This window comes from Uloborus diversus, unplaced genomic scaffold (assembly GCF_026930045.1).
Source record: "Uloborus diversus isolate 005 unplaced genomic scaffold, Udiv.v.3.1 scaffold_589, whole genome shotgun sequence".
NCBI lineage: Eukaryota > Metazoa > Arthropoda > Arachnida > Araneae > Uloboridae > Uloborus > Uloborus diversus.
Window position 1 is genome coordinate 33,421 of NW_026558779.1, and position 15,652 is coordinate 49,072.

Sequence of the window (15,652 nt, forward strand, 5' to 3'; positions counted from 1 at the left end):
ACAATAGCTTTCTGTATTGATATTCTAAGCTACCTGACACCTGATTGGTTACTTCGGTCTCGTATGTTTTCGCTGAAAAAAATATAGAATGTTCACAATTGTGCATCTCTGCCAAAATTATAAGACTGGTTTTGTGCATGCCACTACTTTAATAAATGAAAACTGTATTTATAAATTTTATTTTTCAATTTTGCAAAAGATAAATTAAGGAGGCATATATAGGCTATGGATTTAAGTTGTTTTAGTTAATGCAGAATGCATAGTATTTCAGGCAGAGAGGTGTTCAGTCACTGGGTATGAAAAATTACGAAAAACCAGTGAATGAACACTCACAAAATTTCTTTTGATTTAAAAAGAAATTTAAAGTTTCTTTGAGATATTTTTATTTTCCTTGTTTTTTTGTAATGCCGATAGTTTTATATGTTTATGTATTTATATATTTCATCATGTATATATTTTTTTCTTTGCAAACAATACACTTTTTAACATATTACTGATTTTCTTTTGTTTTCTTTAATTATTTCATATCATATTATTGCATATTTATTTATTTATCTATCTATATCCCTCTCTCTGTATCTACACTATATGACCAAAAGTATTGGGACACTTTCAAAACTTCACATTTTTACGGATTTTTTGAGAAATAAAAGCATGGGCCGAATTAAGGGGGGCTTAAGGGGGCTAAGCCCTCCTTGACAGCTTATTAGGCCCTGTAAAGGAAGAAAAGCACAAAGGTTAGGCTTCTTTCTACTTTTTTTTTTCTCAAAAAATAAAACTCTCCTAGCAATTTCAAAGAGAGTAAGATGACTAAAAATTACTTTTGTTAGCATCACCATAGAGAACTTTATCATGTGTTTAGTGCTTTAGATTAGTGCTTTTAAAGCTTCAGAATATGTCACACTTTTTCTTAACACAATCAAAGATAGATTTAGAATTGCATTTTTATAGCCTCAAATTCGAAAAAATTCTGAGGAGAGCTCCTGAACTCTCCTATCTGTGCTTTATCATTCCTTAAAAATAAAGATCTAGTCTAGGAATTCTGAATAGGGTAGGCTACCTGAGCTACAAAAAATGATAGCCACTTTTGGCTTGAATAGCATTTTTCTTTTATACATATATATATAAACCTTAAGGGAGTTTGCTCTGAATTACGTTGCCAAGATGGAGTCCACTAACATGCCGAACGTCTCAGGAATGAAAGTGTGTCGTCCTAGTAAGATATACAATATGATTTTTGACAAATAAAGAAACACATGGTCGCCACTTCTGGCGACTAAGACTTGATTTTTTGGTATTAGGCCTTCGATTTCGAAAAATTTCCAAAGGAGATTACTGCTGTGAAAATAAAGCAGTGTCTGCAGAAATGAGTTATTTAGTTATTTAAAACACGCGTTTTGTATTCCACAGTAGCAATAGGGAATTGTTGGAATTTTACGCTTTTTTTGTGCTCTATTATCAGAGGAAACCAAATAGAAGAGTTTATACAATGAAGCAAAAGTGCAATAATTAACAAAAATGCAAAAAAATGAAAAATTGAATGTTTGTAGATACTGCTCTTTACCTTCCCACATCAGAGCGCCCATTTAATACTTCCCTAGCATCTCAAAATATAGAATGAAATTCTTTTTTGAATTTTCAATATCTAAAAAAGATAAGTGAAATAATGAAATAAAGATCTGCCCCGACCCCTTCTCCTAATATTCCTTTCAGATGTTCTGAAGGAAATACATAGTAGTGCGACTGGAGGACATTTTGGTGTCTTGAAAACCCTCAATAAAGTTCGAGAGCGCTTCTTCTGGACCGAGGCAAAGGATGATGTGGAGAAGTGGGGCCATTCTTGTGACGTCTGTGCTGCCTGTAAAAGACCGAAGATTAGAAGCTGTAGGAAGCTACATTTGTACAACGTTGGAGCTCCTTTCAAACAAATCGAGATCGACATTCTGGGTCTTCCACCAAGAACTGCTGATGGGAACAAATACATCCTTGTTTCCATTGACTATTTCACCAAATGGCACGAAGCGTATCCCATTTCAGATCAAGAAGCAACCACCGTAGCAGAGACTAGTCCAGCATTGGATCTCGAGATATGGAACACCTTTGCAGATTCATTCCGATCAAGGGAGGAATTTCATCTCTGCTGTGTTAAAGGGCCTATGTCAAATTCTCAAAATTGAGAAAATTAGGACAACATCACTACATTCACAATCGGACGGCATGGTGGAGAGATTTAAACGTACAATCCTGAATAATCTCTTGCTTATGGTCTCCAGAAATCAACAGGATAGGGATAAGAAGCTACCTTTGTTCCTTCTGGCCTACTGCAGTGTTGTCCAAGAAACTACCGGGTATGCCCCATCTTGGATGCTCTTCGGACGAAAGAGCTTCGGCTATCCTGTGATCTTGTCTTCGGTCGCCCTCCAGATGCGCCTTCATCGCCTGAGGAGCTCATACAGGATCTCCAGGCTCGGTTGGAAGATGTTCATAACTTCGCACGGGAGCGAATCAACATCGCAGCAGAGAGGATGAAGACCTGACACGACACAATGTCCACTGGACATGAATTCCACGAAGGTGACAGGGTTTGGGTTATGGAATCCCATCCGAGGGAAAGGTCATTCACCCAAATTGCAGTTGCATTGGGATTGATCATACAAAGTCCTTAACTGACTGAACGACGTAGTAGTGAGGATCCAAAAATCACCTAACCTAGGGTTGTACATTATGATCAGTTAGCCCCATACTATGGCCATAGTTCATGAGTAATTACGTAAACAACCAGGGTTGATAACATCAAAGTTGTAAATAAATTTTGCTTTTGATGTTTAGTAATATTTCTTGTTATTATTGTGTTTTCTGTGTTTGATTGGTTATTATTTAATGCGTGTATTTGTAAACTTGTGATATAAGTTTGGCATCCTTTCTGGAAATTGTACAGCCCGAGACAAATTATGTATATAGTAATTATCGTTGTGATTAATTTGTTGTAATCTAGCTAAATTTGGCATTTATTCCATTATCTTTCATCTAAAATTATCTTAGTAACGTAACCTGTAAATAGTTTCTTGTAATGTACATACAACCCCCTAACATTCGAGACTAAAGTATAGTCCCCCCATTTCTGAACGATAAGATTAGTGAAACGAATAAAAAGAAAATATGAGACGTTTGCAGACCTTTGTAGGATTTTCTACATATTTCTTGGCTCAGTATAAAACGCCGGAAGTCTTGTGAATGGAATGGTCAGTTACTTTGTTTTTCAGCTGTGGAGTCTCGTTTTCAGCATTCTGCTGGAAGTGTGTATTAGACTTTGAGCTGTGTTTTTGCGTATTTTGATGTAAATAAGTGTGTGACCGTTGAGTTTATGGTGTTGATTGATATTTGCCTAATTGCTATGGTTAATATAGCATTTGCTAACGATATTTTTTGTACATAGTTGTAAATAAATCTCTTGTGTTTTCTCAAGAACTGTGTCGTCATTTAAAGAAAGTTTGAAGTTGCATCAAATGCATAACAATACATTATACATAATAAGTTTAATCAAAAAAAAAAAAAAAAAAAATCAACCTTTTTTAGATGGCTTGACAGGTTGTTCATTTTTTCTTTGCTTTTCTGAAAAAAGGAAAGAAAATTTTTTTAGGTCAATTGAACACTTAATCATGTTTTCAATTATTTTTTGAATATGATTTTTAAAAGTTAAAAAATCAACAGCTTAGTACTTGTTGCACCAATAAAAGATTTTATTAGAAACAAAAAAGGAAAAGTAAAAAATCACGTTTTCAGTCATTACTAAAAAAAAAAAAAAAGTTCCATTTCTTACCTTTTTAGTTCAAAGTCAATAAAAATACTTCTAGTCATTTTTCTTTTGCCAAGGGTGGGAAAGGAGTCAAGTGAAGCTCATTAAAGAATGTTTTTCTTTGTATATAATTAGGGTAAATATTGCAGTGCAGCGATGATATAAAAACTTTTAATGTAAAGGATTCTCTTGTTAGAAAATATGAAAGAAAAAGTACACTTTGTAATGTAACTTTTGTCCTTGTTCAGAACTTTTAAGACATTTCAAAACTAATTTTGATACAATTGAAGTTCAGAAGATCTCATTTGGAGCATGATGTTCAGTTTTGGGAGGAGAGATATTTTTTATTGGAAAGGGTTCATAGAAAGGTTACTAGGCTAGTAAGGGGACTTTCAGATTTAGGTTAGGATATTAGACTTAAAACCAGCCTAGCTGGGCCCAGAGCCTGATGCTGGTCGTCATATTTGTGTAACTCCAAATACTCAAAACTCCACTCATGGAAGAATTATCTGCTTTGCATTTTCTTCAAGTTTTCCTCATTAAAAAAAAAAAAAAAAAAAAAAAAAAAAAAATCCTTGCATTGAGGATTTATTGAATGCAGATGAATAAACTCATTTTTCTTTCCAAGTGCAAAACATTTGTTCCTATTTTATAGATTATACACAAAATTTGCTTACCCGCCAACCCTATTCTGTGGAAAATTGGGAATTTAGTGTAGTTTGAATACAAAGTTTTTCCCGAATATTCTACAGCTAAAACAAAATCAAAAGTGAAAATAAATACAAAAATAAAAACAAAGAAAAGATAAATACCAATTTGCTTGGATGATTTTTCAGTAGTTGCCAGAGCATTACTTTTAGGATCTTCAGTTTTACTCTGTTTGTTGGCAGAAATGTCCGAAGATTGATTTTGCTCCTCAGGTTGACGTCTTGATGGCCTACCTCTCTTCTTTTTCTGAACAGAATTGGAACTATCCGGATCATCATCTTTCTCAGAAAGTGAAGAGGTTACAGGAACTGCAGGTTGGGATGCTTCACAATGATCAGACTTTCGGTTACGGGATTTGCTTTCGGAAGACTTGTTTTTCTGCAGTGATAATGCAATATTTTTTCGCAAACTTGATGCACAAATAGAAACTTTATCCTTCTCTGCAGATTTATCAGTAAGATCTTGCTTTTCTGCAGAAGAATTATCTTTTTGTATTGATTTGGCATTAGCAGAAGATAAGAGAGACTGCACTTTGCTTGACATAAATGCCTGAAGAATACCCTTCTTATTTCCTTTCTCATTTGGAACAACAACATCAGAGCTTTCATCCACATCAGAACCTTCTTCAACATCATAAACTGGTTCTTCAATTTTCTTCTTTTTCACTACTATTTCTTCAACATCATCTGAAGGACTTGCTCTTTTTTTTGGCGAAACCTGATTGAAAATATAATTTGATATGATCATAACATTTATTAACTGTAAATGATAAGAAAACAAGTACAAAAATGGATCTCAATTTTGGAATAAATTTATAACTAAAAAAATTGGATTTGTTTGTGCTTTGTACCCCGGATAGAATAATTTAGAATTTCTAAAACCTTTTAAGTTAACTGAACACTTACCATATTACCCCGTATTCGCTCGAAAAAAGCAAGGTTGACCAACATGCCAGAAAATTCGAATTTCCTAGCAAGCCGAATTATTCGAGGTTCATTTTGCAACAAAACAAAAGTAAATTTCCCCATTCAGTTTCAATCAGAAAGCAAACTACTAAAGAAAAAAAATAATAAATTCCAAAAGTAACCTTCTTTCAAAAAAAAAAAAAAAGCTATTGCATAAATATGTGCGTAATATTTATGGTAGGTCATTATTAACGGATTTAATTATATGCCAATAAAGTAATCAATTTAGAAGCAATCCGTGTTACTGCAATGAGTTCATAATTTTTTAAATAAATTATTTTAGGTTCCTTTTACAGAGGTAAGTTTAATTTTTATTTATTGAATAGCTATGATGGTAAATTCTTCTGTATGGTTTAGGGGTGGTAAATTACAGCTTAAATATTGGCTCAGTTTTAATTTAATTTTTATAAAATTATTTGTTATTAAACAATATTTTTTTGTTATAATAACAAATGACATTGTTAGTAAATATTCTTACGAAATCAAACTGTCTATTGACACTAATAAGATATGTATAGAACTTATATTTATTTTCAAGCTGAACATATATTTTTTACAGTATTAATCTTTTCCCCTGACCTCGATTTTTCCGGCATGCCAGAAAGGACCAGGCAAGTGTATTGAAATTCTGGTGACACCCGAATTTTGCGGCATGCCGGTTAATGCAGGGTAATACGTTACGACTATAGCACTTTTGAGACCCAACTTTCTTTTGCATATAGAGTAGGGATTTAGGCAGGGGAAACAAATCTAACTCTGGAGACCTTAGTCTCACTGGCACTAAGAGGGTTGCCAGAACGTAATGCAGATTCAGAGCTAAAGTGGATCAAGTTAATTTTGACCTGATTAACTCTGGACTTTAGGTCTGAACATTAGATTTTGAAAACAAAATAATACATTCATAAATGAGGAGTTGAGAGCTAAAATGGATTAAGTCAAAATGGACTTGATTTACTGTAGCTCTGAATTCTGAATGCCTCATGTAAAACGCATATAAAGTGAGAGCAGGGGCTGATTCAGGTTTTTATTTTTAGGTCCAGATTTTGTGGAAAAAAGAAAAAAAAATTTTTTTGGGAGGAAAAAAAAAACTATTTTCGGGGTATTTTTCTTTAAAATATTTTTTGTAAAACTTTATAGGGAATAACTTGGAAGCTGGAGAATTTTTCAAAGAGATGTTTTTGCTTTTAACGGAAATGATAAAGCTTAAAAGTAATGAAAGAATAAGATAAAAAATACCTTTGTGCTGAACAGTAAAGTAAGAAAAACAATGTTAAAAAAAGCACAAATTTGCCAATTACAGCAAACACGTGTTTCGGCGTTACAGGGAACGCCTTTTTCAATGCAAAAAGTAATGATCTTGTGGATGAAAAGACATCCTACAAAAGTCGGATAAAAAATAATAGTCTTCACAAATAAAATTTTGTGGAAGGTTTAATTATAAGGTTCGAAATTTTGTGAAGTGACAGCTTTTACAATATAGAATTTTGTGTGAAGGGGATACAATTAGCATCTGATATAATATTCTACTATCCAGGGCATCGAGCCCCGGATAGTAGAATATTGAGTATTATTTATTTGTATACTTACTTCTGCTTTCTTCTTAGAACATGATACTTGATGTCTCTTCAGCAATACCGAAGTAGGAAAATTTTCTTTACACTCTGAACATGGAAAAACCTTTTCATTCACTTGCTTTTCATTCATTGTTTCTTTCTTCTTATTCACTACAGTTTTGTTTATTTTCATTTTATCAGGTTCTTTTGCTTTCTCCACGGAAAGCTTTTTCTTACTTTTTGCGATTTTATTTACATTGTTATTTTTTGTTATAGCTTTTGGTTTCTGCAAAGTCTTGGGGTTTTTTAGGTTGACTTTTAGCGGTCTACCTCTTAAAACTTTTGTTGCTTTTGGTTGAGGAGTCTGTTTTGTGCCGCGCTTTGGAGGCATTATTTCTGCGATAAAGAAAAATAATTTTAGTTTTTGGAAATTAAGAAAAACACATGATGAATAAAAGGTACGATGCTGAAGAAATATTCATTGGATTGAATATATAATGACAATCTTTGATACAACACATATGAATAAAATATATAAATTTTTACATTTATATAATACAGCTTAACTTGTGAAATTTACATTTTAAAAATTTAAAAACATTATATCTTTACTAGTGCTTTCCCAAAACTTTCTACAAAGTAACATAAAATCAATTCTAATGTAAATATACATATTAAAATGAAACTTAATGCAGAAATGCAGATATCATAGAAAAGCAATACCCAAGCTCCACAAATCCTAGGCATCAAACAAAGCGAACAAAAAAAAAAAAAAAAAAACTCTTGGTGACCTTTTTTTGAAACAAGATCCAGGATACATTTAACTTTTCTATGAACTCTTATGAATACCTTATCTGGCACCTAAACATGCTTTCTGGCTTCTAAGATTTTACAATTTATTTTTTGTGTCTAAAAAAAAAGGTAAAATTAACAAATTGAGTACATACTAGTACTATGCGGGATGAAAATCAAAGCGTTTAATCGGGGGAAAATCATTTGATTTTATGGAAGCATATCACAAAATAATGGACATGCTTGACAGAGACACCCAGGAGATCATGCTTTGTAATTTTTAGGGCAATGGGATCATTTTAGAGGGTTTTTGACTTCATTTCGATAGTTACCACTCCTAGGAAGGAGGTCTGTTGTATATTTGAAGAGGGTGAGTCATTGCCCTTGGTGGAGCTTTAGTGTTTTTTTTTTTTTTTTTTTTTTTTGTCTTTTTGAAAAAAAATATTTTCACAAAAGTATTTATCCTTTTAAGTGCAACAACAAACTTGCTCCAGAACAGGAAAATGCACAGAAATTTTGAGGCCAGCACAAATAATTTTTATTCCCTCCCTCCCTGCTAGGGTGCATCATACGCCCCGTCAATTTTTTTTTCGTTTACAAATGCTTTGTCCCTAAGCTATTTTTATTCTACATACAAAATTAATAATTTGTGTGAAATTTTTCCCACTTTGAACAATATTTATGTGTGCCACCTGGCAATTGAAAGTTACGAAAACTCAGAAAAATAACAAATTAAGCAATTTTTTATATTTATTTAATTACTGAGAGAATTATTTGATTTACTGAAGCAAATTTGCAGTATATTTCGTAATATTACTTTGATAAATATTAAAGTTCGGTTTAAAAGTTAGTTTTTAATCAATTTTCCTCTTTTTGCGAAGATTTGAGAGTTGTTTTCGATCATGCTCAACTGCTTGTAATACATTCTGGTAATGATCTTCTGTTTTGGCTGATATTAAAAAGTCATTGGTCAGCTTTATTCCTCGCTCAGCACAATCGTTTACTACATTGATTCCTTTCAAATTAGTCTTTGAAGTCTGATAGGAAATACAATTTGACCACTGTTTAACATCTTCCACCATGAATTCTGAATCTAACTTCAAAATTAAAAATAAAAACCAGGAATCAATGCCAACAAAATCAGACAGTGTTGATGATAAATGAATTTGTGTTGGAAACTGGTTTTCCAAAACCCATACCAAATCTGTGTTTTGGATTAGAAAGATTAGCTGGTCTAATACTAACATACTGTCAGCAAGATCACGTCGGTCTGCTTCAGGCAATTTATCACTCCATAGTGCTAGAGGTAGTTTCTTCTGTCAGATACCAAAGGTGATTTTTAAAAGCATTAATTGGACTTCCAGAAATTTCTGAATTAATAATACTGTATTTTATAAGTAAATGAAAGAATTGCATGTCATTCCATGGTGCATAAAAGACAGAAGTGCATGTCATCCACCATGAACTATGTACCAAAGTGACAAAATTAACAAAGGTTCTAAATTTTAAAACTTTTTGATGTGTAGTTATTGTTGCAGTTGATAGTTCTTGGATTTGATGTTGAAATAAGCAAATTTTGATTGAATAAATTAATTTTTCCATCCATCGTGCTTTGTGTAAAGCTCCTGGGCGTTTAAAGTTGACTGCAGTTATCTCATTTGGATAGTTTACTGAGAATAAAAGACAAAGTTGAACAAATTCTAAGTAATCAACTCTGCAAAACAACATTTGATTTAGCTAATTTGATAACATTGTTTTTGCACTCGTCAATTAATCTTTTTGCTGACTCACTGAATGAACTGTCATCAAATTTGGATAAATTTATAGGTATATTAGCGGTATATCTTTCTTCCACAAACTGCAGTAATGTATAAAGTTTGTCAAATCTTTTAAACACAAATATGTCTGGTGACTTTGATGCTTCAATTTTTAAATTGTCAAACACATGTGACAATATAATTTCTCCAATGTGGTACGCAAGCTGATCACAGGAGCGCTTTACCCAAACGCTCTTAAATAGCTACACATGCTGCAGTTATATGTCCTGTATTAGAAGCAGTTGTGTCAAATGACACATAAACTATTGAATCAGAACAGTTCCATGAATTTAGCAAATTAGTTGTTAAATTAGCAATGATATCGCCGTTCTTTTTTTTTTCTCTCTGTTCCTGGTGGATATGCTGGTACAACAAGAAGCTTAACTTCATACGAATTACCCACTATAACTGCAAGCTTTTCTTCTGCAATATTTTGATTCGTTAAAGTTGGTAAGCGCTTAGAATGCCAGTGCAAGTTGCCAAATCATAAGCATTCCATTGATCTTTACAAGCTTTGGCAATGTCTCTGACACTTGATCGTCTTGCTCTGTCTGTTGTTGCATATGATGCTGAAATTTTGGATGAATCACCATCAGCTTCTGCTATTAAAACTTTAGTGTATGAAGCTTGCTGTGCTAGTGTCATTTTTAAACGTGTTGCTAATGATATAACATCAGGTCGTTTTATAATATCATGTGGAATAAAAGCATATGTACCAGTTCGTACTGTACGAGGATGATTTCTGGTATGAGCATTTTAAATCTAATCTCTCGGATCTGTCTCATCACTTGCCTCACTTACATCACTATTTTCATCTCTTTCAATTTCATCAATAATAGCTGAATTAAAACTTGTATTAATGTTGCTTGTTTTCTTGACTATTTTTTCATAAAATGCTGCTTTTGATATTTCACGCATTTCCCGACGCTCAATTTTTTGCTGTAATATTTTATCATGTGAACCAAAGGTTGCTAGACGATCACTTTTCATAGATTGAAGAAAAGCTAAATCTTCTGAATTTTTTATAAGGCATTCTACACTTTTAAGTCATAATGAAAATGTTTTAGATAATTCTTCCATTTTCTTTACTTTATTAAAAGAATTCGTTGTATTTCTTCTTTGAAAAGGAATTGCTTTTAATTTTGTGTTGTCTTCATGAAGTTTTAGTATTTTCTCACAGGATTTACGTTCAGTAATCATTGGAATGTTTGCTTTTGCATAGAAATCATATTTTTGACAAGACAAGCTTTGAAGACTCCCATTTGGTAAGATTCCGATCGGCACCTTTCTCAATATGATACATCAAGCAACGAAGCACTTGCAAGCTAGTGGGTAAACATGAACCCTTAAATTCTGAGTCCTCTTGAGTTATTCCACTTCCAAGTCCAAATACCGTTAAAGATTGTCTGGTTTTGACTTTTACCTTTTGTACAGATGAACAAGGCTTTGTTTGTGGAGAAAATTCACTAATTCAACAGCAGCTGATTCACTCATGTTTATTAAAAGTTTTCAAAATATGTTACTTTCAAAAATTCATGCACCTTATGAATTAAAATAGAATATATTACTTATTTAAGTAATTTACAACACATATGCATAGAATAACAAGAAGAAAACTTAAAGAACTAGCATTAGTAGTTGTATGGTAGAAGAAAACGGTAGAAAGTTGAAAACAAATAGTGAACCTGAACTGTTACAGTTACAAAATATGTTATGGAAAGTTACTGAAAAAATGGTAACAGTTAAAGTTAACACAGGTACAATGTAAATTAAATAATTTAAAAATTATTTACCAGTATTGCATTTTGAGTCACTTTTTATTGTTATAATTGTTCATTTACCTTAAAAAAGAAACTTCTTGCTTGAGGTGGGATACCTAAATTAATTTTGATTTTCATAAAAATTCACAGGAATACTATCTAGTGGTATGAGAACATTTTTAAATTAGGGACAAAACAATTTTAGAATAGTTGGGCAAATGATGCACCCTACTCCCTGCATATATTTCACGCCTCATTTTAAAGCCTCCTCATAGTCAGGGCCGATCCTAGGGTGTCGGCCGCCCGTGTGCAAAGACCTAATGTGCCGCCCCTCAAGAGTAATTCGCATATTTTGACTAATCTTAAACGTCTATATAAACCTTTCTTTAAATTTCTATGCCAAGTTCGAATTTTTAAAAAAGCGGGGCGGGGGGGGGGGGGGGGGGGACAGAAGAATGGTCTTATAAAAAGGAAGAAATTTTTTATAATAAGAAACTACTTAGGTACAATTTATATCTTTGAAGAAAGTAATTGATACCAAAATTTACTAGTCGTAAAAACGCATTTTATAGTCTTTCTTTGGTGACATCAGAGAAGGTACGGAGGAATTGGGAAGCGTGGGGGGAGGTGTCAGGGGTTCAGGGGAGGAGGATTGCTCTAAGAAAATTATCGAAAATGGCGTATGAAAAATATTTTTAGTTAATCTTTAGTTGTGTTTGGTTGCAAGGACAAAAGATTCAAGTATATTCAAGGTGCATGGAGAAATTTTCGAAATTGACGTCAAATATCGCAATTTTAGGAACTTTTTCGAGACTTTAGGTGAAAGTAATGTTGCAGTTCTTTCCTAAAATTCTTTCAAAATCGAAATCAATTTGAAGCTTATTTTTTAAGACCGTAGCTAAGGTACGTAGACCGTACCTTAGTAAAAGAATCGGCGTTCTTCCCTAAAAATCTCCGAAGCTGAAATTTTAAACCCGCAATTTTGGGTTACCTTTGATGACGTTGCAAGAGGGAAATCGTCTCCCATCGAAAGATTTCGAAATATATGTTTAAAACGCAAATTTAGGCCGTCTTTGGTGACGGTAAGGGATCTGACGGCTAATATCCTCCGATAATTTCTCGGCACTATTTTTTCAAAAATCCATTTTTGGCTATATTTGAAAACAATAGGGGAAACGTGAACATATTCCGAACCAAAATATTTTTCGGAACTGAAAGGCTATTTTTGGGAAGGAAGGATTTTGAAGCTCTTAAGCGGATATTTCTAAAATCGCAATTTTATATTATCTTTGGTGACGTTAACAAAACTGGGAAGCTCTACGGATCTTTCTGGTATTTTTTCAACATTAATATCTGAAAAATATAACTTTGTCCACCTCACGTCGACGATTGATGGATATGCCTTAGCGCAGTGAAAAGTTACAAAGCCTGGCAGTTCTCCTCCGGAGTTCTTTAGAAATATAAGTCCCAAAATCGTATTTTAATCATTGTTTGATAACGATGGGATTAAGAGCGGGCGGGGGTTCAGTGTGTCCTCACGAACTGTGTTTTTGAAACTGAAGTCAATTTCAGGCTAGTTTAGGCAGGAAGCTGTCGCTCCACGGAACCGTCTGATTGCGTTGGAGAAAAGGGGGATTCGGGGTCTTTTCCCAAAAGTTCTTGGAACTGATGTTTGAAAAACGCAATTTTAGTTTGTTTTTCAATACGTTAAGTGAGAGGGGATGGAATTAGGGGCTTCTCTATAGACGCTAATTGAGACTGTCTTTGATAGTAATGTTTGCGAATGGGTTTCGGGGTCTCCCACTGCAAAAATTTCAAAAAATGCCAAAGCAATTTTATATGACGTTTGATGATAGGAAGGGCTGTCTTCTGCAAACACGTTTTGGATTTTGGAGCCAACATTTTTAGGCTATGTTTGATCAAGTTAAGGTGGAGGAGGGGAATCAGAAACTTAATTAGGTCCTTAAGATCGATGGTTCAACCAGCGAAATTTTCCGAAAGTCAAGTCCTAGAAACCCAATTTTATGCCTTCTTTAGTTTCGTCAAGGAGGAGATAGCATCCTTTTGGATCTTCGTTTTGGAGCTACATTTAAATTTACTTCCCGTGGCAAGGGCCCTGTCCTTCTACCTGATCTGAAACCGGGCAGTTCATTCAAGATTTTAATCAGAAAAATTGTCGTAAAGGGGGAAAGTACAACATTTTAGTTCGTCATTCATATACGTTACTCTCAAGGGAGTGGCAATTTTCCACTTTCTCTCCACGCATCCTCGATTGTTAAACACAGAGTTTGTTACAAAGTTTGTTGTTTGAAATGCTTACGAGTGAATCTAATCAGTATAGCTTTTTTTTAATAAATAAAATATGTCTTCATTGTTTAGGTCTATAAAAGCTTGGGGGGTAAATATTAGTGGCCGCACTCGGTGCTCCTTTTAGACGGCACCATTTCATGCTTCAGAAGGGGGCCTTTCCCCTCCCCTGTATCCATGCCTGATTACCGGTTCTGTCACAAACTTTGCAACCAATGAAGCATGTGTGTTAAGAGTAGATATTAATGGACAATGAACCAACACAATGTTCCCTAACATTCTATTTTTCTTAAACTATGCAATGCTATCGGGAAATCGACATACTTTGACAATTGAACATTTAAAAATCAGCATATTTATTCTGCTTATTATAAGTTATCTTGTGAGAAATTCTTGAGGAATTTTGCTTGATTATAAGAACGATATGATGCGGTCTGCGGCCGCCCCTTGCTTTGGCCGCCCTTGTGCGGCGCACACTCTGCACACCTGCTAGGATCGGCCCTGCTCATAGTTTTTGAAAATTTCAGTGTCTTCAAAAAATGTTCCATGAGGTGTGACACTATTACCCCTGGCCATGCTCACCCCCCAAATGAAACCCTGTATCCACCCGAGTATAACTTGCTTTTACGGAACAAACCGTGCTTAATCCACAAGCAATATTTTTGTAAATTCATAAAATTTCTAGTAACTTTTGGCTCAGCTTATTTTTTATTGGAAAAAATGTCTTTAATATTTTAATGCAAACATCCTCAGAACAAACCATGTTTTCTAAAAGTTAGTAATAAAATTTAATTCTAAGAACAAGTGATTTTATTTTATTTAAAAAAAAAAAGTTTGTGGAGTAGAGTAATTTTTGAAAATTATACATATTAGTTGATACAATGTAATTATTCAGAGAATATTGTGACTTAAATTCAAGCTAATGCAGATGAAAAAAAATGCTGAAAGCAATAACAAATGTGAAGGATTTGAAGCTGAACTATTAAACTTGATGGCATCTGATGTATGAAAATCTTAAACCTTTTTGAAGCCAGGAATGAAAATAAATATATCTTTCCACCATATACATCCACCCCCCCCCCCGGGAAAAAAAATAAAAAGAGGAAGAGACAATAGGACGGTTCAAAGCAAATTAACTATTTTTTGGAACTGTACAGAAGCATATGAATTTTTGCAAAAAAATTTATTTTCATTTATTCAAGGAAAAATTTCCAAAATTAATCGAATTCAGCCAGGTAAATGTTTTGGGATTTTTAATTGAAAAATATAAAATAAACTCTAAAATCTTTAGTGATCATTTTAAACACAAGAAAAAAAAAAGAATCAAGAAATTTCGGCTAGCTACATCTGAAGTATACTATAGTATTAGCTACTATTTTTTTCTTAAAAGAACTACCCAACATTAAGAAAGGAAAATCTAATCTTCTCATAAATTCATATTTATGATCCTTTCTGGCAAACTTATGCCCCAAATTATTTGTGAAATATTTATAAACATGAGAAAAGAAGTTCTTAACTAAATTACGAGCGATTTCTTGTGTTAGTTTCAAAGATTGGAAAGTGATCTTTTTCTCCCACATCAAAAAATATTTAGTACAAATTCATTCAACATCATTTATTTTGTACTGCTAACGAAGCGTTTTTGAGAATTTAATTAGTTTTGTTTTATGAATATAAGGAAAATCAACTATTCTGTTAGAAGTTAAAATTCAACAAACCGATCATTCATGAAATCACAATAACAATGAGAAAGCAAACAAAACTAAAAATAATTGCAATATCAAAATAACATCTCTGAAATCAAATCTCACGACGAACGTAAATGAGCCGCTTTGAACTTTGTTAAACAAGCATGAAAAAGTAATAAATGTAAACATGACACTAAATATTTACCTGAAAAATTGCTTTTCAGCAATACCTAGAAGCTCGTTTAACCGTTACAAAAAAACAATTT

The 15,652-nt window shown here is 33.3% G+C and overlaps 1 protein-coding gene across 1 annotated transcript in view; it reads right to left on the reverse strand.

Moving 5' to 3' along the window:
* LOC129233655 (zinc finger and SCAN domain-containing protein 5B-like) overlaps nucleotides 1–7,173 on the reverse strand; it is a 28,755-nt gene extending 21,582 nt beyond the window's left edge. The window contains exons 1-3 of the mRNA XM_054867630.1: nucleotides 7,057–7,173; nucleotides 4,609–5,221; nucleotides 3,568–3,612 (exon numbers count right to left, since the gene is read on the reverse strand). Coding sequence (XP_054723605.1) covers nucleotides 3,568–3,612; nucleotides 4,609–5,221; nucleotides 7,057–7,173 — 775 coding nt within the window. The remainder of the gene's footprint in view (nucleotides 1–3,567; nucleotides 3,613–4,608; nucleotides 5,222–7,056) is intronic.
* Between the last annotated feature and the right edge of the window lie 8,479 nt (nucleotides 7,174–15,652).